The sequence below is a fragment of the Herpailurus yagouaroundi genome, unplaced genomic scaffold (assembly GCF_014898765.1).
Source record: "Herpailurus yagouaroundi ecotype Mexico unplaced genomic scaffold, PumYag 141, whole genome shotgun sequence".
Taxonomy (NCBI): Eukaryota; Metazoa; Chordata; class Mammalia; order Carnivora; family Felidae; genus Herpailurus; species Herpailurus yagouaroundi.
Window position 1 is genome coordinate 28446292 of NW_024412396.1, and position 25725 is coordinate 28472016.

The window sequence follows — 25725 nt, forward strand, 5'->3', positions numbered from 1 at the left end:
TCAGTGTGGTCATGGTCAAAATATATAAAATGTAATTTTGCTTATACAGGTGAATATGCTATTTCAGTTTTTATATACAGTTATATAAAGATACTAAATTTTTTTAAAATTCAAAATCCAGGGCATATAGCCTAAGCTATAAGAAGTTAAGAAACTTCTCTCAGTTCCATTTGTATGTTCCCACCCAGAGGGTTGTATATCCTTGTGTTCATGTGTGCATCTATGCGCACATACAGGATACGGAACAAAACCTTACTGACCTCAGGTGAGTGGAAGGAAGACTAATCTGGCTTCATGAAGAATACCGAGAGCCGGCTAGAATTTTCAAAGAGATTAACTTGTCCTAAAATCTCAGCTAAGGAAGATAATTATGAATAACAACCATGCTACAATCATACTATGTAATTGTGTATATTGTTAGTGCATAGCATCATTCCCAACACTTACATAGTAGCTGCTATTATTACTTTAATTCCTCATCAGAGATTCATGTTACATCTCTTCACTTTCCTTATTTTGTAACATTAGTGTAATATCCCTACAGGATGGGCAGGACTGTGATCATGAATTGTACAGCCACACATCATCATCATTAAGGAGGGTTTTAGAGTCGGGGTGCCTGGGTGGCTCAGTCGGTTGAGCATCCGACTTCGGCTCAGGTCATGATCTTGCGGTTGGTGAGTTCGAGCCCCTCGTCAGGCTCTGTGCTGGCAGCTCAGAGCCTGGAGTTTGCTTCAGATTCTATGTCTCCCTCGCTGTCTGCCCCTCCCTGGCTCATGCTCTGTCTCTCTCTCTCTCTCTGTCAAAAATAAACAAACATTTAAAAAAAAAAAAAAAAAAGGAGGGTTTTAGAGTCACAGGGACTGAAGTTGAAATCTCTACTCCTTGACATACTCTGCAGCCTTGGGCAAGTTGGTTTTTTTGCTCCAGTTTCCTCATCTGTAAAGTAGAGATGATCTTACTGTCCTCATCAGGGTCGTTGTAAGGATTTAAAGATGTAACATGAATAAACTGTTAATTGTAGTGTGTGGCAGCTGAGCATTGCTCAGTATGTGAGCACTTAACAGAGTAGCGCTTGTTTTAATTTCTTTGAGCTATGTTTGTGCATTTCATTTGGGAGCTCTGTTAATGGAACTCAAATAGAGAATCCGAACCCCCTGTGGGCCTGTTGAGATCTTCTTATTCCAGGGCATGTAGACCCCGCTGCCATGTCCAGACCCTTCTCTAGCAAGTGATTGAACAAAGGAGGGAGGAGGGACTCAGTTAAGTAGTATGGAGGCCCCTCATTGCTGGAAAACCAGTGCAGGACTGCCAGAGCTCTGCCTTTTCCTTCCGAGTGTTATCTCTGCATTCATAAAATAGCAAATGTTATTTGTATGGCTGTAACACAGCAAATTAACTGTAACAAAACCAGTTTTATCAATGGTTTCATATTTTTCTTCATTTCTAAATATTTTTTACACAAAGATGGTTTATTCCTTGACGTGTAGTTGATAGAATGTTGTCTTTCTACATGTGAGGTATATTTAGTATCTGATCATTCTCGTTTCTCCATGAGGTTGAACTAGTAGGGGCTGTTTTAAATGATTTTAATCATCAGATAAATACTAAATATGGCAACTTGGAAAATTTTGGAAATAAAATTATGGTAAATGTAAGAGCCACAAAATTTTTGAGTGATATAAATAGTGGCCAAGAGTTTTATACTTGTTCACTAAAACTAAGGTAAACAATTCTTTTTTTTTCTGGAATATATTTAAAAAATTTTTTTTAACATTTATTTATTGTTGAGAGAAAGAGAGACAGAGCATAAGCATGAAGGGCAGAGAGAGAGGAGGAGACACAGAATTGGAAACAGGCTCCAGGCTCTGAGCTGTCCACACAGAGCCCGATGCAGGACTCAAACCCACAAACCACGGGATCATGACCTGAGCTGAAGTTGGATGCTTAACCAATTGAACCACCCAGATGCCCCTGGAATATATTTTAAATGTGATTGCTCAATAACCATTGACATTTAGGACCAAATGTTTTTTTTTTATTAAAAAGGTCCATATAGAGGATATTTTTAGATAATATTTTAATTCTTATTCTTAATACTTCATATACCCTATAGCACTTTTTAAAGCTCCATTGCTCCTGAAGGTTAAAGAACTTGAAAAATTTCACAATCAGCTAAAATGTAGCCTTCAAGACTCATAATATGCAAATACAAAAAACTCAAGCCTTTTTTCACAGAAGGTAAGACTTCAGAGCCACAATTTTAAACAAGAACACTACTTACTCCATAGTTGTTACAGAGCTTTATCAGTAGGCCCCAAATACTTGATTTAAATTAGCAGAAAAATAATAAGTATATGGGATATATGGGAGAAATGTACAGCATTATTTGAACAACAGTTACAGTTACAACATGGTTTGTTTTATGTATAGTTTGTGGTTTGGAAGTTTTCTGCTAACTTTTTTATCACATTTTATCCCAGTTGCTTTGTTTATAACATTTTAAAATACAGTAAAAACTAAGGATTAAAGGTATCCTAAATGGTATGGCATCTTAAGTCTCAAATTTGCAGTGTGTATTTCAACTTTATATAACGTTTGATAGTTTTCCCCTTACTTTATCATGTTGGTTAAGCTTATTTGTAAAGTAGAATTAGGACAATATAGAACTCAAAATACACAGTTTTTTTTAATGAACAAAGAAGATGATTTCCTATTGACAAATATAGTCTCCCAGTGGTGTTTGTGAGTTTGCAATTCTTCATTTTCCCTAAATTCTTCAGTGGCACATTCATAAAGTGATGTGCTCAGTGGGCCAGAGACTAGCCCATAGTCCTGGAACAGAACAAAAGCAAGAGGCCCAAATGGGCATCAGACACCTGCTTTTATCCATCAGACATTTACTGAGTGCCAACTATATATCCTAAAAATAAGATAAGACACGATCCCAGCTTCATTGAGTTCCTGGTGCTTCTAAGCAGCGGAATTGGTGCTCTTGGTCTTAAATAAATACCTTTTGCTCTTTCCATTAGATAAGGTGCTTCAGATTAGTTGCCATTTAATAATGTGGAAAGACCAGCAAACCTTCACTTGGAATTATCACCATTCTGCATTGTTTGGCTTTCAGTTATCAAGGGGTTTCAGGGGTCTCTTATTTTCTGAATCACATATTAAGGTATGATAAAAAGTCATGAATTCAGAGTTAATTTAGAATTTATCATTAAAACTGTAAGTGGCATCAGTATCATTGCAAGTATAGTACAAGTGAGGGACAAATGCCCCACATAATATATATAGCTGAAATGATAAACTGTCATGTTGTATATATTTTAAAATACACATTTGGAAATATTTTAATACTTAAATGAGCAAAGTTGTGAGTTGCTGCTTTGCCCTTACTAGCTTATATGACTTTAAGCTTTGTGGGTTGTTCGTTCGTTCTTTCTTTCTTTCTTTCTTTCTTTCTTTCTCTTTCTTTCTTTCTTTCAGAGAGAGCAGGGTAGGGGCAGAGAGAGAGAATACTAAGCAGGCTGTGCACTGTCAGCACAGAGCCTGTTGCGGGGCTTGAACTCATGAACCATGAGATCATGACCTGAGCTGAAATCACCAGTTGGACGTTTAACCTACTGAAGAACATGACCATAACATGAAGAAATTGACCATAACATGAAGAAATCATCCATAACATGAAGAAATTGACCTGTATATGGTCTCTTAAAGTCAGCTCTAAGCTTTAGTGATTCTGAATTCAATGAGACAGACCCAACAGAATTACTGTCCCCCAAAATACTTTATTAAATATTGGAGAAATCATTAAAACTGTGTCTGTTAAAGACTATGTTATTATTCAACATGTGACTTTTCAGGATAGCCTATTCAGAGTTCCAAATTAATATGATTTTTTATGGTTGAATTATACTAGGACTTAGAAAGGACCCTTGTTTAGGTACTTAAAAGGTATAAAACAATAAAAGTAAAATAAATAAAAGCTAGTTATTCACTCATTCACTCATTGTAATAATATCTAAGTATTTTGCTTAGACCATCAAGAAGAAAACCTTCCTTGTAAAGATACCTGCCTAATTCATGCTTCTGATAATCTGAGTAGGCTGTTTTGGGTACCTTCTGAAATATTTACCATGCGCCATGGGTTTAGAATTAAGGCCTCGTCAGTGTGTCATAAGATTTATGAGTCTTGTACAAGATTGCATTGGTACTTTATTGCCATGTTGTAAAAATTCGTATTGTGATAATCAGTATTGAAACACAACGCAGATTAAAGCAATTTCCATGAACCAACAGTGGTTTTGCTAGTGTTGGCTTGTCCTTTCAAGGCATACATTCAGGGTGTATTAAATTGCCTGATTGTGGCTCAGTATTTGGGTTTGAGTGACTTGTTGTCTCAGGTTGTGTTTTTTGTGTGCTTGTTTGTTTTTCTCTACAGGTTAAAATTCTGTGTCACCAGTTGCTGGTCCAGGTGTGTGACCTACTCAGGCTAAAGGACTGTCACCTGTTTGGACTCAGTGTTATACAAAGTAGGTCTTAGTCCCATCTCTGATATATTTAGCCAACTGTCACCGAGGAAGTGATATTTTATAGCTGGCTGTGACTTGATTTGGGCGTATTGTGATAAGATTGTGATTGGCAAAATACCCATAAATTCATCATTATTTTTAGTCTACTATTTGTGTTTTGATCTTAACTGTTGTGTATTTCTTACAAGACTTAGGATTTTAGGCCGTGTATCATAGTTTGAACTTAAAAATCGGTTCCTTTTCAGGAGTCTAAATTTTGTATTTGTTCTTTTCTGTTTTTATGAACCATGCTTGATTTTTGTTTCCTTGCACTCAGGGAACAGCTGGAGCTAGTAGGAAATTATCTTGCATGTTTTTGTAATGTGTTTCATAATTTTTGACATTAAAAAACTTAGGCATAAGAAAAATGGCTTTCGTCTATTCAAGTTTTCTTGCTGTTGACCATATAGTATAACAGTGATCTATTAATTTGCTCTTGTTTCCTGTTTTTCCCTCTTAACACCTTCTCCTTTTCTTCCAATCAGACAATAAGACTTAAAGATGGGGGATCAGTTTCTACTTTTACTTTATGTGAAGGCTTTCTTCACATGAAGCCTCCTCCACCTGCCCACCCCCATAATACCTTAGAGTTAAGTTCCCAGGGTTTACCTGCAGCCTTTCCTTACAAGCTTTTTCTTTCAAGTCATATGTTTAAATTTCTCTAATTTACCCTTATGCAAAAAACCTTTTCTATCTTTGCTCAGTTTTTCAAGAATACTTTTTTTGTGTGAAATGTATTTAATTACATTTTATACTTGTAGATGAATCATATTCTACTACTGGAATCGGCTTAAATTTAAAGGCTTATGACATCTTGAGAATCTGGTTAGTACCATAAAAAGCTTAGATCTGCCAAGTTGGAAAGTGTATCATGATCAGCCCTTCTCCTCCAAAATATGAACCATCTTCAGCTGTCTTTTTAGGAGAAGCCAGCGAGCTTGGAGCAGGGAACACCTCAGGAACCAATGAATCAACCATTTGCTCTTCAGTTTTTTTCCTGTAGTAGTTAAAGCAATAAAAGCACAGATGCTTAGCTCCGTGTTTCTATTAGTACATCCCTCAGTCATTCTTTCAAGGAAGGGTTTGGGAGAAATAAGATGCTCTATAGATTCTAAAAATTGTTTCTTTTATTCTAAACTCAAAATTAATTCTTTCTTATTACCACAACAGCCAGATTGTTGATCTGTGTTGTTTAACAAGTCAGTCTAATAAAACCAGTTTATGGCTTCCTTAGATTTCAAACTACGAGTTTTTAAGATCTCTTTTTTAAAAGAGAGATTGTAGTGTGGCGAAAGAACATTGGAAAGGGACGCAGATGACCTTGTTCCAATTCTAGTTCTACCACTAGCTAGCTATGTAGCTTTAGAAATGTCACTTGACTTCTCTCGACTTCAGTTTTCTCAGGTGTCAGCTGGAGATTACTTCACCCACTTTGCAGACTTCTGATATATGCTTTAGAATTCTTAAAATATAAAGCCATGATCAGACTGTCAGATGGCAGAGATACAGTGGTAGTTTAAAAGTATGTGCTATTACGCTGAACAGTCTCCATTCTGTTCATTATATTGCTTCCTCAGATGGGAATTCAAGCCAAACACAAACCATATTCAACAAGAAGGTTGTCTGGTCTTGTTCACTTCATGTTTAACTGGTAGCATGTGAGATATGGGAGATAATTTGGCTGATCTGATAAGTGGATTTAAGTAGCATCCTTTTGGGTTTTTTTGTTTTGTTTTTGTTTTGTTTTGGTCTCTGGGACCTCTTATCCCTTTCATTCAAATTGGCTGGCTTAATATGCCATTTATAGACAGAGAAACTCTACCCTTCCTGTTCTCTTATGGCTCTTTTTCAAGCAAACCTCTCCAGCATTCAGTCAGGAGTGACAGTGTGGTCAGGTCTGTTATCCTTGGAGAAGTCAAAGAGACACCCTTCCCTTCCAGAGTGAGTACATTTTTATGCAGAGCTTTCCACGAGGATGCTGCCTTAGTGATGGTTAGAGAAAAAGGACTAAACTATTTTAAAAAGATTTACAACTTTGTACAAGATAGGAATGCTGAAGGTTTCTGTTGTGAAATATCTCTCTTTTAAAATATTCTCTTGGGGAAATCTGAAAATTTTAATATTTTTTAACAGCTTGTCTTCATATGTTTAGATTATTGTTACATGGGTTTTTAGCAATCATGGTTTCTGTTCATCTTAAGAACATCATCTCCTTGAAGAAATAATTTAGCATTATTTTTTTTGCATGAGATTCTTCTCATCTTTCCACGGGATCAGTCCAAAGACAGTGTGTTTTACCAGGGTGTGTTTTATGTGGAAAACACAGAGAAGAAATTGTCTTAAAGGATGTTCTTCACAAAGCATGGGTCAGACCCGTCACTTGGAAATAGGCAATTATCCTCAATGTTGTCTCATTTCTTACATAGCAGTTAGGATGGTGTTTCTGCCCTGTTTCATTATTCTGCAGCTATGACAGGAGTCCTCTGTGAGCTAAGCAAAAGCATGTTTCTCTAAGAGCAAGTAAGCACAGAGTTGGAAGTTTGACTATGCATTAGGATTGACCATAGAAACTTAGTAAAAGCAGGATGTGGAAGCCAGTATTTCTTCTAAATACTACATATTTTTAATAAGATGTGTTCTGTATTGCGAACACAAAATAGTTTAAAGAATCTCATTAATGTCTAGCCAACTTTTTGTCTTTTAGTATCTTGTTGATTGTTCACGTTTTATATGTGAATTCAGAGCACATTCACAAATTGTGAGGCTTTTTTAAAGAACCCATTTTTGTGTGTATTTTCTTTAAAAAATCATCTTTTCTTTATCATATTGCCTCCTTTTTTAATGTGCAGATAATGAACATGTCTATATGGAGTTGTCACAAAAGCTGTATAAATACTGTCCAAAAGAATGGAAGAAAGAGGCCAGCAAGGTACGACAATACGAAGTCACTTGGGTGAGATTACATTTATGAGCAAAACTATTTTGATTTTTTTTAAAGGTTTATTCTAGTTATTAGACATTAGAAAAATATTTAATTTTTTTAAATTTTAATTCATAAAAACACTATGAAGTAGAGAATGGAAAAGGGAAATGTGTAAGTTCTAAAATGTCACATTAATAAAGTATTAATAGCTTATAGCGTATGATAGATTTCAGGTATCTGTTTAAATCATGTTGGATAATAACTTTTTAGTAATTTGGGGATAATACTTTGAAACGAGAACCATGGGAAAAGAACTTGCTTCTCTTCTGTGGCTATGTTAGCCATCAAAACTGATGTTCTAGAAGTTATTCCTAATTTTTAAATCTACTTTTACTGTACTTTGATACTTTATTACTTTATTATACTGGTGCCTTTATTTAATAAACATCAATTCCATTTACATGGGGCATCATTCACAGGGAATTTGCCTAGTGTTTCCACCATATTAATCAGGAATAAGTCCCCAATGTCTAATCCTAGATCCTCCGATTCGTATTTAAGAATTCTTGGAATAAACGGGAAGGCTACTTGGAAGCTAACTACAAAGTAAGGAACATTAAAGTCTAAATAAACAAACAGCATATTAGAATTTGGTATGTGGAATGTCAGAGGAACAAGAGAACATTTGTAATGAGGAGCAAATGGTCACCACAGGGGATAGAGCTGAGAGAGGAACTGGATCTCAACTAGAAATTTCCACTGGCATTTATTTTTATCTTCCCTTATGTTGTCATTGGCATTACAGTGAATGAGTATCAAATACATGATGATGCTTTATAACTTCCCAGTTTTGTATGAACTTAATATCCATAATGGACAACTGTCTACCCTCTGCCCAGCCACCACCACCACCCAGCCCCATTAGAAGTAGATAAAACCTTTCAAGGTTTAAAAGTATCTTGTAAATAATGGTATTTTGTTGAGTTTAAAACCCATTTTGCAGTTACTAAAAATAGCTTTCTTTTTATATGTGTCTTTGTTTTAGGGTATTGACCAATTTGGACCTCCTATGATCATTCACTTCCGTGTGCAGTACTATGTGGAAAATGGCAGATTGATCAGGTATGAGGACAGGGAGAGACTCTAAACCTTCACTTCCACAAGCACTCACCTTCTAACATAACCAAATAAAGTTCTTGTGTGTGTTTGTCTCCATCTGCTAGAATACACATTTCAAAAGAGCAAGGATTTTAAAAGAAATCTTTGTGTACACTCATGTATCCTCAGTTCCTAGAAAAGAGGCACAGTAAGCGCTCTAAATATTTGTGGAATGAATGAATGAATGGATGAATGATAATGTTAGACTATTGATGAAAATGTTAACAATGTCACTGCCTCACATTGTCTGTACTCCCCATTTTCGATAACCAGTCATTCACCAAAAAGAAGATATTTCATTCAAGAAGGAACTAGCACTTTTGTGAAGAATGGAGAAATTAATTAAAGGACTGTATTCTTTTCTGGTGGTGAGATGGGGAGTAGGGCAGCAGCAAGAACTCTCCTGTAAAAATGGTGTCGATATAGCCTGGTTTTCTTTCCACCTTTGGGGTCTTGCTTCTGTTCTTGGCAGGGGCCTTAAAGCTAAGATTACACCCAGTGGAGCTATCCTGTGAGAATCTTAGATGCAGTTTGGCAAGGGCAGGTAGTTGATTCTTCTTCTGGAGGTGGGTGCAGGAGCAATTCTATGCTACTGATACAGACTCAGAATTTACCATTTCAAAAGCTCAGTTTATCATTTGTATAGGAGGATTCAGTGCTGGAAAGCTTTCAGAGTTGGTTTTGTTAATGGATAGAAAATGCTGATGGAAAATACTAGAAATGTGAACTCTGTTTTCCTTATTTACTTTCAAACTCTGAGAAACTCCATTAAAAGATACAAAGATACATTTGGCTAATAAGTTATATGTGAGATCTGCTCTTAATATTTGTGTTATTGCCATATGTAAATTAAAAAGTAAAAAATATTAGCCCATAAATAATTTTTTCTAAAGGCCAAGAAACTTTCTTAGTTACTTGGAGTTTATGTAAAATTTTTGCTCAATTTACCTACTAAGTATGGAATGTGCTGAAAAGAAGGAAAATACATTATTTAGCCACAAATTAACCCCCTGGGGCTAATGAATGTTTAATTCATCCCTGTACTTCTGCTCTTTTCCCCAGGGATGAACTAGTCCAAACACTGTGTGGTCAGCATTATAAAAAGAAATGCCTTGAAAAGTACTCTGTCCCATGGGGAAAAAATTACATAAACGCTTTATTTTTAAACTCATCATACTTAAACATGATCTTAGTTAAAATAAACTCATGTTTTTATTGTCATCAGCTAATGCATTGTAAATCTCAGGTAAACCTTTGACTTAAACTAATAGGGGAGGCAAGTAAGCTCATTAAATACACACACACACACACACACACACACACTTCTTTTTTTTTTCTTGCATTTTTACTTTGATCACAAAGGCATCCCATTTGCCTGTGACATTTTTTGGAGCTTGACCATGTTTTTCCCCAGTCAGCACTTCTTATTCAATGTATTTAATGGGAACTATATTTATTTCTGACTTCAACGGATTGTAATGAGTGCACTAGTAGGATTTCCATCTGTGAGGAGTATCATGACTGTCATAACATGTTCCTATAAAACCACACCCATAAAGTAACATCCACTTAATTAAAAAAAGAGAGAGAGGGAGAGAGAGATTTAAAGCAAGCTTTTTTTTTTTCCAGTTCATTCTGAGAAAGAAAACAAAACACTATAGTTTTTTTTAATGGGCATTTAAACAGAAATTTTTTTTATAAGGACCTTAGGGTATTTGTAATGTGCTCAGCTGAAAAACAAAACAAAACAGAGGAGCAAAACATTAAAGCCAGGATTGTCCCCTCAGATTTGTCCTTGTTTCTGTCATATGTGCCGCATTATTGCAGCAAAGTTACTTTAACGCAGACAACAAATGCCTAGGCTTCTAGAGTAATACTTGTTTCAGTGAAATATTTACCATGTTGGAATGGATGATTCAGATCTTGCTTCCATTCTCTGAATGAATTAAATGTTATAGGCCTCGGGAAATGTTATTTTTGCCTGTTGGGGTAGTCAGACTTGGAGTCCTACCTCCCTGCAACCTGGGTGAGGCAGCAATCAGGTATTAGCCTCAACCCCCAACCCACTTTTTTTCAAGGAGTGTGGAGGGAGGAAGAGGGAACAGAAACAGAAGAGCTCTTGTCACCAGATGGATAGCAGGATTTGGGTTCTGTTTACACGCCATTGGATTGTTCCATCAAATGTGAGTTCTGTTTTCTTTTATTTTCCTAGTGACAGAGCAGCAAGATACTATTATTACTGGCACCTGAGAAAACAAGTTCTTCATTCTCAGTGTGTGCTCCGAGAAGAGGCCTATTTCCTGCTGGCAGCCTTTGCCCTGCAGGCTGATCTTGGGAACTTCAAAAGGAATAAGCACTATGGAAAATACTTTGAGCCGGAGGCTTACTTCCCATCTTGGGTAGGCACTGTTTTCAAGTTTTAAAGTGTTTTCTCTAGCACATTTCTAGTTCATTATGCTGCTACTCAGGTTGCTTCGAGAAATGGGAACACAGATGTTTGTGGCCAGTAAAACCCTTCGTGATGCCCAGATAGAAGTTTAACACTTAAGAGCATTGTACACATGATCTCTTGATATATTTGATCTGCTCCTTCCAGTTAAAGGGGAAGAGGATTTCTGTCCATCCTAAATGTGGTGGAACTTGGAACTTACCAGCCTTCTTTTGGCAGTTGCTTGGTCTTTACTTTCTTATTTACTCTTAATTCAAGCATCATTTTCCTCCCTTTGAAGGGAGAAAAACATTACACTTTGAAAAGTAAGATCATTCACAGCTTTTCCTATGTTGAGAAAACAAATTAAATAGTCACTTTGCCCTGACCGCCATCTCCTCCACTCTCGAGAGAGGAACCACGCCTTTACGGCAGCAGGCAAATTTAGGTTATTCCAACTGTCTCAACTGTCCTTTCTCCGCCCAACCCTGCCCATGTCTGTGCCCACCCTTCCTCCAGGCCTCTGTTGAAAATCTGATTTTTTTACCTTATTTCCTCAACACAATTCCATCTGCTTTCTGTCCCCGATGTTCCTCTCCACTCCTCATGCTGTCCGTACGGTCACCAGTGACCTTTAAGTTGCCGAATTCTGTGGACACTTTCCACTTCATTTCTCGGCTGCATTTGACATAGAACCACTCTTCATTTGGGGATCTCCTCCAAACGAATGCTTTTCTTTTTTTTAACAACCACCTATGTGTCAGTAGCTCCCAAATCTGTTTCTCTCCTCTGTGTCCATGAGACAGCTGTTTACCCATAGGCACCTCAAACTCAAAATGTCCCAAGTCAACTTCATCTTTCTCCCACCTGCTTTCATGTATTCCTGCCTCTGTGTCCCTAATGTCAGCTAGTAGCACTGCCATCCACCCAGTCACCCAGAAACTTGAGTCTCCTGCAGAGCTCTCCCCATCACCCTTCTTTCTCCCTGGCCTGCCCAAACCAACCGAAACAACCTAGAACATAAAATACTTGATTACCCGTCACCAGCTTAAGAAATCAAATTCTCTTGAAGTTTCCTTGTGGTAGGCTTCCTGAATGTTTGTCGTGTGCCCTCCCCAGCATCCTTGCTCCCGTCCCCCAGGTTCCAGCTCTCATCAGCACTCAGCAGCACTGAGTGGGGGCTTGTTGTCTTTGCCCCTGTCTTTAGAGCTTGCGGATGAGTGGATTTTGCTCCTGATTTAAATCTTCAGGGGCTTCCCTCTCACCTACAGAGTGAAAGCCAGGCTCCCACACATAACCGAGGAACTTTCCAGGATCTGATCTCTGCCAGCCTTTCCAGCTTCCTTTCAGGTTGTCCTGCACCTTGAATTTTACGCTCTAACAACATCCAGCAATCCCTATGTCTCCAAACGCCCTGTAGTATTTTGCACTTCTGGCCTTTCTTCCTGAAGTTCCCTTAGCCAACAGAACCCCTCTCCCTGTTTGACCTGGCCAACTCCTGTTCATTCTCCAAGACTCTGCTCAGATGTATTTCCTTCTGGGCAGACTGGCTAGGTACCCAGTGCCCCTCCTCTGGGCTCTAGAAGCCCCCGCTATGCGTAGTGTTTTACATCTTATTTTCTGTTTATCTTTTGCCTCCAGTGAACTGTTTATTAGTATATTCAAAAGGGCAGGCTTAAAGTATACCTTTTCTGTTTCTTCAGCACTTCGCATTGAGGTGCTCAATATAAATTTTTGTGAACTGATTGCCAGCATGTCAGTTGTTAAAGAGAAACCACAAAAGGTATCAAGCTTTTACATATCAGTGTCTGTGGAACCCAAATTAGCCTATGTTTACATCCGGTAAGTTGTCATCACGTACTTGCTGAATCTCGGTCTTTTAAATCAGATCTTCCCAGTCAGTGCGCCATAGCTTCCAGAGCACTGAGATACTTTGGGATCACCAAAGCCACTTACTTCAGTGCCCTTGCAAATATTATTTTCTGTGTGTTCTTTAAGCCGAGAAAAGTTAACAAATACTAATTTAGGTGATCTCCATGTAAAAGGAGTCTGAAAGAAAAATCTGTAACTTGAGTTCTCAGCAATATTAGCCAGCAATCTATCATGTTTAAATAATAGGAAGAAACAAAATGTCAATATCTATAAAAACATTTAAAACTAAAAATTCTTTATTTTTTATTCTGATGATTTTAAGCACTACTCTTTTTGCTCTCTTTGCATAATCCTTTCCATGTTTTATAATCCTTATGAAGTTGGCTAAGATTTTTTTTTCAATTTTTTAAATATTTTTATTTATTTTTGAGACAGAGAGAGACAGAGCATCAGCAGGGGAGGGGCAGAGAGAGAAGGAGATACAGAATCCAAAGCAGGCTTCAGGCTCTGAGCCATCAGCACAAAGCCTGACCTGGGGCTCGAACTCACAGACTGTGAGATCATCACCTGAGCTGAAGTCGGACGCTTAACCAACTGAGCCACCCAGGCGCCCCTTGGCTAAGATTTTTAGCTAATCTTAGCCTGCAGCTGCTGGATACTATATGTTTTGGGCATTGAAAGGCCCAGGCTACTGTCCGTTGAAAAACTAAGCCATAGTGAATTGCAATGAATGTTTGAATGAAATTGTTTCCTCACAAATACTCAAATAGAGTGTTCACATCAGCCTTTTATGCAAAAACCAAAAATGTTTCAGAGAATTCCTCCCAGTCCCCTGCCTTCTTTGGATTAACATTTAGAACCTCCCACTCTGTGGCTGTAATTTTAGAAGAGTTAAGTAGGATCCAGAACCTGAAGATGTGTTGACAGTAGATGTATTTCGTAGTACCAATAATTTTGCAAGTATAAACAGTGATGTGTACAAAATTTTGCAAGTTTGCATGTTTTTTTTTCTTGGTGAGTTTAAAGCCAAGAGAACATATTTTTCTCATTTCTTGTGATTTTTCTTCTCAGATATACAGCTAAATTGACTTTGGAGCTTCTAGTACTAGCTGATTCAGCCTCGTAACATAACAGATGGTGAAAACAGAATACAAGTGGGAAATTTCCTGGTGGAAATTAGCCAGTTTCCATGACCTATGTTAGGTCCTTGTCCTTTCATCATTTGGGAGACAAGGGTAGGACTCCCATCACTCCAACAGATGTGGCAGTGCATACCCATTGTATTCCAACAGGTTGTTTCCAAGAGAGGGAAGGACTACATCCTGAAGCACATTCCAAACATGCACAAAGATCAGTTTGCGCTGACAGCTTCCGAGGCTCATCTTAAATACATCAAAGAGGCCGTCCGACTGGATGATGTTGCCGTTCATTACTACAGATTGTATAAGGTACAAAACCGTAGTCAGCCTGCAGCTTTTGGCTGTTGTTGTGAAATGTTTGTTTATTTTTGAGAGAGAGTGAGCGGGGGAAGGGCAGAGAGGGAGGACAGAGGATCCAAAGCAGGCTCTGCGCTGACAGCAAAGAGCCTAACATGGGGCTTGAACTCGTTAAAGAGCTGTGAGATCATGACCTAAGCCCAAGTCAGAGACTTAACCCACTGAGCCACCCAGGCACCCAAGTCTGCAGCTTCTGAAGACAAAATACCTTCATGATTTGAAGAAGCTTTTATTAAAAGTTGTCATATCATTTTTTAGTGGGCTTTTTTTTTTTTTTAAAAAGGATTCATGTGAACTGTTTCTCATGGTAGTTCAGTCTTCGAGTTAATGATGCTTTTCCTCAGGCCTGGGAGCATGATAGAGTCCCTTTATAATGGTTCTAATGCTGAGATGCCAAGTGGCTTCAAATTGTGAGTCTGGCTTTTCAGTGACTATGAAATAGTTATTTTTCTCCTTTCCAAATCTGCATCTCTGCCTTGGGGACTAACATTTGTAACTTTTTTGATGTAATTTTTAATGTTCCTCTAAGTGAAGCCATACCTGCACTGTATCCATTAATTAGAAGAACAACCACAACAGCTAGTGTTTACTGAGTATTGTTTTTATGCGGCACGCTTTATTTTCTTTTTTAAATCCTCACAGTTCTATAAAATAGAAGCTGTGATATTCAGCTTCTATTTGGAAGGAAACAGACCAAAGACCACAAAACTAGCAATGGTCAGAGCCAGGATTCAACCCAGGTCTACTTGACTAAAGGAATTCGTGGATAAAAATAGTGCCCAGCACATGTTCAGAATGATGTTAAGTTGTTACCATTATCATTGTTATTAATGTGCTTCTTATTACTACTATACCCTTTGTGGTAAGTTTAGCATAACTAGACCATTGGAGACTAGGCTGTAGTTTGGATATGTTACTGGATGATCTTCTTGTCTGGTTCAGAAAACTTAATTAGGTACCAAAGAATGGTATTTTTTTTTTCTCACTTCTGTGCCCAAGAGATGAAATTGTTAATGTCCTGTCATCCTTGAGAGGCATAATTGAGTTCTATAAGATCTCTTTGGCCAAATTCCTGAAGGACGGAGTTGTTTGTTTCCTTGAGTGGTTTCATTTGTGACACCTCAGTTTATATGAGAAAATGCAAATAAATGGCATTTGACAATCAGTTTATATTTTAAAATGTACAGGAAATATGAATGGTGTATAAGAAGGAGTGAGTGTAGCTTTACAGTCAGATATCAGAAACCCTGCATCACCACTGTTATGGGATCCTAGGCAAATAGAACTATAATTCTGGACCATCTATTAAGTGGGAATGGTTCAATACATCTCACGAGGTTGGGAAAATTCTATGATGTAATGAATCTGAAATAACCAGGTGGAATGTCTGGTACATTAATCAGTGCTCAATAAATACCAAGTGCTTCTCACTTGATAGGGAAACATAGTATTTTAAAGAATCCTGTTAGGAATTTATCTTTTGCTTAAAAGATTTACCTTTTATTTGCTTACGATGTGGTACTTCTACATGGCATAGAAAATGACTCTCTTGGGGCACCTGGGTGGCTCAGTCCGTTAAGTGTTGGATTTCGGCTCAGGTCATGATCTCACAGTCCATGAGTTCGAGCCCCGCATCAGGCTCTGTGCTGACAGCTCAGAGCCTGGAGCCTGTTTTGCATTCTGTCTCCCTCTGTCTCTCCCCTCCCCCACTTGTGCTCTGTCTCTCTCTCTCTCAAAAGATCAATAAATGCTAAAAAATTTAAAAAAAAGGAAATGACTCTCTTATCTTCTTAAAGCAAGATAATTAATAATAATGAAACTGAATGAAGTGGGGAAATAGATATTGTTACCTCATGGGCGGAGTTTTCATTCTTTAGAGAAATCAAGTGGCAGCCATTAAAACTGCTCGTAAAGTGGAAATCAGGTAGACAGAGGATAGGAAACATTCTGGGGGGAAAAACTTCTGTGTCCCTCTCCCAGTAGTACATGCCTTGTGCCTGCACAGCCAGCATTTTTATGAGCACAATCTTATTTCAGGAAGCAATCAGAGTAGCCTTGAAGAGGAAATTGACCTAAACTCACAGTGATAGATTGATTTCTCCTGCTGAACCTATACTGTATGTGCCTTTCTTGATGTAAAAACATATTAGTTGGAGAAAACAGCCCAAATAGTGAAAATAGGCCATATCTTGTCTTTACTATACCAGATGAGGATGCATTTTCTAAAAATATTTCTTCCCATATTCTTGGCACTAAACATACTCATTTATTTTTATTGAGGAATTTCATAATGAAAATAATTTAGTTACTTTGTGATTTTGTTTATCTTCTATTTTGAACTTCATACCTTATATCCCATTATTACATATGAGCACTCCAAAGATGTGGTCATATTTCAGAGTACATTTAAAATTCAGAGAACATTTCAGGGGTTTTTGTCCCCTACACTCATTTTAGTTGATTTTTTTATAGTTTAGCTGGTAGAATGTATATCATATTGGCAAGTGACAATTGAACTTTTTAGAAATAAGTATTTTCTTTCCAAACAAACTGAATATAAAGCTTTTACAGTTTTTTATCCTCATGGGATGACAGTCTTAAATATTTAGGCGTGCCTCTGATTTTGGCTTCAGAGGCAGGAGAGTTACATAGTTTGAAACCTATAAAATCTAATGCATCTCAGAATATATCTATGATATTAGATTCAAGATTCTGACATCTGGGAAAAGAAAGAGAACTAATAATAAATAAATAAATAAATAAATAAATAAATAAATAAATAAATAAGCAAGCAGCAAAAATAGTATTGTTTACTAGAGTTTTCAGCGATGGCGGTATTTAGAATATTGTCAGATATGAAAGTGTATATAATATAGTAAAAACACTAATCCTTTGAAATCTCAGTGGTTTAAAAAGTAGAATATATCCTTGCTCATGTGTATGTGCTCATGATTTTCTTAAAGCTTATGGTAAGCTAGGGATGCAAAAAGATGAACAAAGTTATTTATATTTTGTTTTTAATGTTTATTCTTGAGAGAGAGACAGAGCACGAGAGGGGGAGGGGCAGAGTGAGAGAGGGACACAGAATCCGAAGCAGGCTCCAGGCACTGAGCTGTTAGCACAGAGCCTGATGTGGGGCTCGAACTCAGGAGCTGTGAGAACATGACCTGAGCTGAAGTCGGATCCTTAATGGACTGAGCCACCCAGATGCCCCTGAATGAAGTTATTTTAAATCAAAAATTTTCTAATCAGATTTCTCCTCCTGTTTTTTCCCTTTGGTGTTTAATTGTCCATTGTACAAAAAAAAAAAAAAAACAAAACCCACTACTGTTTCATATGATTTTATTTCTATAGGATAAAAGGGAAATTGAAGCTTCTCTGATGCTTGGACTGACCATGCGGGGAATACAGATTTTTCAGGTCAGTAAATGAGAAATGAGTGTCAAGTGGCATCCGCCATGTCTCATGTTGACAGTGTACCTGTGTGGTCCTTGGACAGGTTCACTGGTTCATTTCTGGCCATCGACTGGCCATTACTTCCTATTTGTCTAGTACAAATGGGGATGATGTAGGATAAATGAAGTGATACAGTCCAAACCTTGACAGTAATAAGTCCTCTAGAATAGAAAGTAATAAGCCCAAGATTGGCTCAGGTTCATCACTAACAGATCATTAACATCCAAACATTTTTCTTTGTGTGTTACTGATTTTAAATATCCTGATTATAATGCTCCTCTGGAGCGTTACAACTGTGTAAAGAAAAAAAAAATGACATCTTAATACAGTGGCAGACCACTGTATTTTAATTTTCATTACACTTTTCCGATATAGCCTGTCCCCTGTCCCTGTCACGCTTTTGCAGGTGGGATGGTATTATACCACAGCCATCAACAGGAAAGAGAGAATCCCTCTTTCTGTGAGACCAGGGAGAATATAAGAATCTCTTATCTTGATGTAGGCACAATATCCAATTATGAAAGTCTGAGTGCCTTATCTCATCTCTCCAATGCCTGAGTCTTTTTGGATTTTTTATTTAAATTTATGGATAGGCTCAAAGGGAAAAGGTTGCCTTGAAAGGCCAGTTAATGCAGTCACTCAGGAACCCAAAGCTACAGAATTGTCTCACTAATCTTTTAATTACTGTCTGAACATCTCCAAAGAGAGTTGAGGATCTCTTTCAGATTTTAATTACTGTATTTTAGTTTTCTGGGAGAGAAGTTAGAGCCATTTTAAAGTGTCTGGCAGTTTCCTCAGTAACTCTGTATGCATTAAAATTTTTTTCCACAGAATTTAGATGAAGAGAAACAATTACTTTATGATTTCCCCTGGACAAATGTTGGAAAGTTGGTATTTGTGGTAAGTTTAAAGTAACTGACTAAAGAAAAATTGCTCAGTTGTTTGTTTTTGTGGATTTTCGTTGTTCCCTGTTTTGTTTTTAAAAATAATGCTGTGACAGGCACAAAAGCTGATATTTTTTTTAAAAAGTTGAAAATGAAGACAACTCACTTTCTTATATTCTTATGTGTGTGCTCTATTCGTTGCCACTCATAGGTCATGAATCTAAAATTAAGGAATTTGACAGCAAAAGAAATTATTTATTTAATTTGTGAGTCTGGTCCCCACCGTGCTATCCTAAGTTATTCTAGTTGCAGAAGAAATGTAGTGGGAGAATGTGCAAGATGACTTCAGCAAAGAGAATGATTTTCAAAAGCCTACATCAGAGGGATCAGAAAACGGAAAGCCATAATCACAGGATAAATTACTCTTGGCGTGGGGGTAGGCCAGTTCTTTTGGAAGTTACTTCTTTTGAGCAAAGAATAAAGAGTGATATAAAAAGATGTTTCTATTAATATCTAACTCTTTGAAACTCATCATTATAAAGAAAGGTCTACAATTCTTAACAGGAAAAAAATGGTGTTATTTTTAGAATATTGAGAATAGTATCCTCTTTTTTGTTATAAGAGCAAATTCATGATTTTTCCCAGCTGTTTCTCTACTTTGCCGGCTCTATCCGGTTTGGGGCAGGGTTCAAAGAATTACAGTTAATAATATGTATATCTGGTGGTCATTAAAATCCATATTTTTTTCTTTGTTCAGAAATTGTTGGAAAAAAATACACAAAGGAGGAAGATAAGGATTTGTACACATACACAAATAAAGAACATGGTCTATATAAATAAAGGGCTGTATTGCCAAAGAGCATTTGCGTTCTGACTCCATACTGCCCTGTGAAGTCAAAGACCTGTTCCTGACTTTACATTATTTTAATTACTTGGGCCCAGTTCAATCTGATTTCACTTCACTCATACATCAAATGGGGCCCTACCTGCTTCCTCCTCACTTGGTCTCTCTCATTTAGGCCCTTTGTGAAAGGATCTGAGCTGTATGAAAATGAGCAAATTATTAGCCCATTACCCCAGTCATGTCCCAAATTGAGTAGACATAAAATGCATTTATGAAATTGAGTCTCTTAAGGGTCCTGGACACAGTGGTTCCTGAATCTAGTTTTGCATCGGTCTCATCTGAGGAGTTGTTTTAAGATAAAGATTTCTGGGCCTCATCCTCCTCCCCTAAGAGAGTTTTGATTCAGAGGGTGTGGGTTGAGGACCAGGCATCTATTTTAATGAACTTCCCAGATGATTCTTCTCACAGCCAGCCCAGTCCTGCCCCAGTCGTGTGACCTTGAGCAAGTTACTTAACCTCTGTGCATTGGTTTCTTTGTTCCCAAATGGAGATAATTGGTCCTCCCCCATAGACTGATTCTGAGGATTAAATGAGTCAATACCTGCCTAGTGCTCATTCAGCGTCAGTTATTACCATTCTAGCATTGGGATCCACTGGTGGTTCCTTTAAAATGAAAAATCGAGAGGTGAAAAATCCATTCCCAACCGAGATACACAGAGCCATATTGTTTTTTATTGACTTTAAGTGTGTGGTTAGAAGATGCCTCTTTCTGCTTTACTTCTCCCTTCTGGCTGAGAATCATTGTGTCCGCAGTATTCCTTATGCAATCCTGCTGCCCTGTTCATTCATAGGAAAGGTGAAGGAATTGATAATTCCATTTCTGGGGCATCTGGATGGCTCCGTTGGCTAAGCTCTTGATTTCAGCTCAGGTCACATGATCTCACAGTTTTGTAAGGTCCAGCCCCAGGCCAGGCTTTGTGCTGACAGTGCAGAGCCTGCTTGCTTGGGATTCTTTCTCTCATTCTCTGCCCCTCCCTAGCTCAGATGCGTGTGTGCTCCCTCTCTCTCAAAATAAATAAACTTACAGTTTTCCATAACTATAAAAAACTGCCAAACTCTCACCCTCAGCTTATGTTAATGAACTTTATGTTAATGATCCCAAACTTAAACAATGAGATTCCTGGTATCTCTGATAGAAATACTTAACGGTACTTATATCTCTTCCTTTCTCTTTCCTGTCTCATCCCTTGAGCTGTCCCTCTAGCTTCCACCTATCCCCTCCCACCCCACCCCCACCTTTTTTTAAATGAACCGTACACACCCAGTGTGGGGCTTGAACTTAACAATCCTGAGATCACGAATTTCATGTTCTACCAACTGAGCCAGCCAGGTGCCCCCCACCCAGCCTCCCTCTTTTATCCAGCTGAAGAAGTTTTCCGTATTTTCTTAACCCTAAAAAGGTATTTATAGTGTTTGCTCTTATAACTCCTCGTTTATTTCCTCCTCAGAGTTTATCACAAACTATAGTTATTTTATATGTTTATTTGCCATCTCTCCCACCAGAATGTATTTCTGTGAAGGTAGCGACCTCGTCTGTCCTATTCACTGTTGTTTTCTTGGTGACTAGCACAGTGTTTGGTACCTAGTGTTTAACAAATATTTGAATGCATCACGCTTCTAGAATGTCATCTTGTTTGCTGAATTAGGGTGTTGGAATTGCATTTGAAGATGCTTTCATGATGAGCCCTTCTCTTCTCCATTGTATAAATGGCCTGACTAGCCAGAGAAACCAAAGATACTCCTCCACCATCATACCCGGTCGGTGTCGACCGGATGACCCTGGCTAGACACTTCCCTGAGTTTTTGGTAATCCTTGTCCTGGGACATTTTTGAAAAGGAAAAGAGCAATTTATCTCTCGCTGCATTTTGAATGCAGCTTTATACGTCTCTTTTTGAATCTGCACGTCTCCTTACTAAAGAGAAAAATGAAGGGGACCTTGGCAAATTAGAGACTTACCTTCCAAAAGCTGACTCGTGCTTTTGCTCCACAGGGTAAGAAATTTGAGATTTTGCCAGATGGCTTGCCCTCCGCCAGGAAGCTCATCTACTACACAGGGTGCCCCATGCGCTCCCGACACCTCCTCCAGCTCCTGAGTAACAGCCACCGCCTCTACATGAATCTGCAGCCTGTCTTGCGCCACATCCGGAAGCTGGAGGAGAACGAAGGTATGGCAGAGTGTTGGGCGGGAGAAGCACACACGGTGCCTTGGCCACGTCTGGCCCCTTAGTCTGTAGCTGCCATCAGTTGGGGCTTTAGAGCCCTGCAAAATGGGATTCGAGGGCTGAGCCTCTCCAGATTCAGGGCCGTGTTCCGCCTCACATCTCACCACCGTCCCAGCACCTGTCCCAAATACCTGAGGTCATCGCTATCATTTAGCTATCCCCAAGTACAGTCTCTTTAACGTTTCCCCACACTTGCTTTGAAAATCCTTGCAAAAAGCCACCACATAAAGATGCAGGGCAAGATTTATCTGCGACTCCGAGCACCTTGGAGTCTGGAATTTTTTCCAGTGCAATTACTCCTTAGATTAAAGTAACAATAAAGGTGGGAGACAGAAATGTCTCCAGTCTCTCTTATTGACTGCTGAGAGGACCCCAGGTCTGGGTCAGCAGGAATGACAAAGGAGAAAGAAGTTTTCTTCTTCTTTTTTTTAATGTTTATTTATTTTGAGAGAAAGAGGGAGAACGGGGGAGAGGCAGAAAGTGAAGGAGAGAGAGAGAATCCCAAGCAGTTTCCACGCTGACAGCACAGAGCCCAACGCGGTTCTCGACCCCACAAACTGTGAGATCATGACCTGACCTGAAACAAGAGTCCGACACTTAACCAACTGAGCCACCTAAGTGCCCTGAAAGAAGTTTCCATTTGAGGATTATATCAGCCAGTCCTGTGGGGGCTTTGCTGAGATACATTTGGGGCCCCTGAAAAGGAGAATGAGTCACGGTAAGGAAGAGGAAGGCAGGGATTGGGGCCTCTAAGAGCAGGCTTCAACTCTACTGGTTAGCCCTTCATCTTAAGTCATGGCACCCAGGGTTTTTCCATTTAACACACACGAACTTCTGATCCCCCAAAATGCTACTGTGCTCATTTGCCTATTTCTTTAAAAAAAATTTTTTTTCCTTAGTGTTTATTTACTTTTGACAGAGAGATAGAGTATGAGTTGGGAGATGGCAGAGAGAGAGAGAGAGACAGAATGAGAAGCAGGCTCCAGGCTCTGAGCCACCCAGGCGCCCCTGCCTATTTCAATGTCTTCCATTTGTTTTGTAGATTCCCATTGTGGTAGTTTTTATAATTCAATTGGATTAGATTTAGGATATCTGCATGAACATTTGGATGCAGATTCATATCCTTAGGTCCCTATCTGAAACAGATTTCGACCTCTCAGACCCCAGCTTTCTCACAGAAACACAAATACTTGTCCTGTTAAGAAAAAACCTGAAAGAAGCTTGCACATCTAATCAATTTCTCTCAAAACCTATCTCTAACTAAATGAGACCCAGTTTGGGGATGCCACTGCATCTTAAGTAGCCATTAGAACATGAATCATTTTGCACGGTCTGCCACCAAACTGCTTTCTTGTCTTTGGAGAGAACTGGTGTATAACCACCAGGTGTATGGGCTTCCTCTGCTGCCAGGCTGCCCCTTCTTCCCCACGATGACACATTGCGATAACAAGCACCTCTCTCCAATGCTGACATGATTATTAGGAGGACTCGAGATGGGACAGAAGCGCCAAGGGAACTTGTAAGAATAGGTGACTTATGTGCAGAGCCCATCATGTGCCAAATGGGTCACATTCCTAAATGGCCAGCTTATAGCGCCTTGAGAAGTTTCTTTATCTCATCAGCTTTGCCAGCATTTTAGCAGATTCTTGCTTAGATGACCGTAAGGGGAGCCCTTTAGAGCCTGAATGAATTCCAGAAGCCCTATAGGTTCTCAGGTAAAATGACAAAGAATTTTCAGTTCTTAGAGGGCAGGGTTTGGTCTGTTACCACGCCTAGTAGTATCAAGTGCATTTGGGGGCTTTCGCGATTAGGGCAATGAAGGAATGATAAAGGTGTGGATTGTATTTGTTATTTGGGTAAATGTAGATAGATTTGGGCGGATATCTTTTTTTTCTTCTAAAGAAAACATACTTCTTTTCTTCTACTTAGAGATCCCTCAGAGTCTAAAGAACACCCAAAATTAAGTTTCTCTGGGCCAGTTTTGGCCTGATGCCAGTTATTTCACTCACGCTTAAAGTCTTCATCACTTTTACAATAAAGCCCTTTTCTTAGCAAAAAAACAGCACAGAAAGAGAGTGTATTTTTCTTAAATTTAATTTAGATCCATCTTGTCTGAGATACTCTTTTCGCATCTTATGGTAGAAGATGATCACAAGAATTATTCCATAGCATTTAGAAGGGGGAGATTGCCTTTGTCATTAAAAAAGTTTAAAAACAAAAGTTTTTTTTTTTAACCCAACTTTATTCAACAGTGGGAGCTTATTCTTAGGCCATATTCCAAGAGGTCACACTGCATTCTGTTCCAAAATAATATATGAAAAGCTCTGTGGTCTCTGGGCTTTTACAACAGAGGGAATCCAAAGAATACCAACACATTGGTAATCTGTGCTGTTGACTCCGGTGATTACTAGGGAGTTAAGAGGTTGCATTTCCCAGGTCTCAGAATAAACTTCATAATCACGTCAGCATTTCCTTCATCACACTTTTTATTTGTACCAGGTCTGTGATACAGCTCTGGGAAGGGAACACTGGCCAGCCACATAGAACAGTAAGGCCGTGCTGACACGCTGACACGAAGCAGATTTACGCTAGGCTCCTGTGAGGTAGACCACAGTTGGGCGAGTGCTTGCCTTCTGTTACTAGAGTAACCGTAATAGACTCCCAACCTGCTGGGAAGGGTTGGGAGTAAAAGGGCTATTTGTAAAGAGGCAGAAAGCTTTTAAGTTATTAGAGCCACAATTCCCACTTGTCTTAGAACTCTGGCACCCTAAAGAACTTTTTAGAAAACTGTTTTTTCACTTTCCACCTTTCCAAGTGCCACGTGGCTAGTATTTTGAAACCACAGTGAATAGAAATTGTATGAGAATTTTGCAAACCCTTTTATCTCTCCGTCTTCATCTCAACCCCTGTTGTCTTCAGAAAACAGGAATGTTTATAACCCAGTCTAGCCCTAAAACATGGATTTCAGATGATGCACATCTGTCTCAGATGTGTGTTTTGGGCTCTGGTGTCCTGCCCCAGTCTGCTTTCTGTGTGGCTGTGCATTCTCGCTGTTGTGATGCAGCCTGATTCCCTAGAATTGACATGAATGGCTGGAGCCCAAAAACGTACACATCGCCTTCTGCAAGCATTTTTGCATTTTGCATCCTGGAGAGCGCATCTTCTCTTTCTGCTAATGCTTCTTCCCTCCCTGAGGAAGCTGTGTAGATTATACTTCAGACACCAGGAGTGCAAGTGATTTCACTTACCCAAGAAACAAGACAATTAAATTCATCAGCAGGCCTCTGAGAACCCAATTAGTCTACAAGTTAGCAATTTCTGAAATAATATCAATTTAACATTCCTCAAATGCATTCTCCATCTTTAACATTGTTCTAATGTGTTATTTGTCATCAGTATTAAGAATACAAAGAATCTAAAGTATTTCTCTGTTTTACAGTTCTGACCTGAGACACAAAAGTATTGTATACCTGCAACTCAGTTGTAACTTTGTGCCTTAATGTGATCGTTGCTTTAGCATTTGATAAAAGGGACTTTCTAACATTGCGTCTTGGTGTTAAAGAATGGCACTGACATGTTAAATCAAAGAAGAGTTTTGTCAGTCAGAGGCCACATAGGTATAAATCATCAAACCAGTAGTGATGACTGTGTTTTCTAAGTAGATGGTAAAACCTCACTAGTTCACACCCCAAATGGAGAAAAGCAGTTTTCACTAATGAAAAACTAAATGTTAGAACTCTTTGAAGGAAATTTAGAGAAGAATAGTTTTATTTTAAATTATATTCAGCAGTCAGAACTGAGCTACTG

The 25725-nt window shown here is 38.6% G+C and overlaps 1 protein-coding gene across 8 annotated transcripts in view; it reads left to right on the forward strand.

The window, feature by feature from the left end:
* Nucleotides 1-25725, forward strand: part of FRMD6 (FERM domain containing 6) — a 241852-nt gene that overhangs the window by 205068 nt on the left and 11059 nt on the right. For 4 of the 8 annotated variants that reach the window (XM_040477130.1, XM_040477131.1, XM_040477128.1 and 1 more), the window contains 8 exons: nucleotides 4445-4535; nucleotides 7424-7527; nucleotides 8543-8619; nucleotides 10868-11054; nucleotides 14248-14403; nucleotides 17806-17871; nucleotides 18739-18807; nucleotides 21687-21861. In XM_040477130.1, the coding sequence (XP_040333064.1) occupies nucleotides 4445-4535; nucleotides 7424-7527; nucleotides 8543-8619; nucleotides 10868-11054; nucleotides 14248-14403; nucleotides 17806-17871; nucleotides 18739-18807; nucleotides 21687-21861 (925 nt within the window). Of the gene's footprint in view, nucleotides 1-4444; nucleotides 4536-7313; nucleotides 7333-7423; nucleotides 7528-8542; nucleotides 8620-10867; nucleotides 11055-14247; nucleotides 14404-17805; nucleotides 17872-18738; nucleotides 18808-21686; nucleotides 21862-25725 lie in introns of those variants that run through there. The other 4 variants (XM_040477132.1, XM_040477134.1, XM_040477135.1 and 1 more) reach the window with 4 other exon arrangements.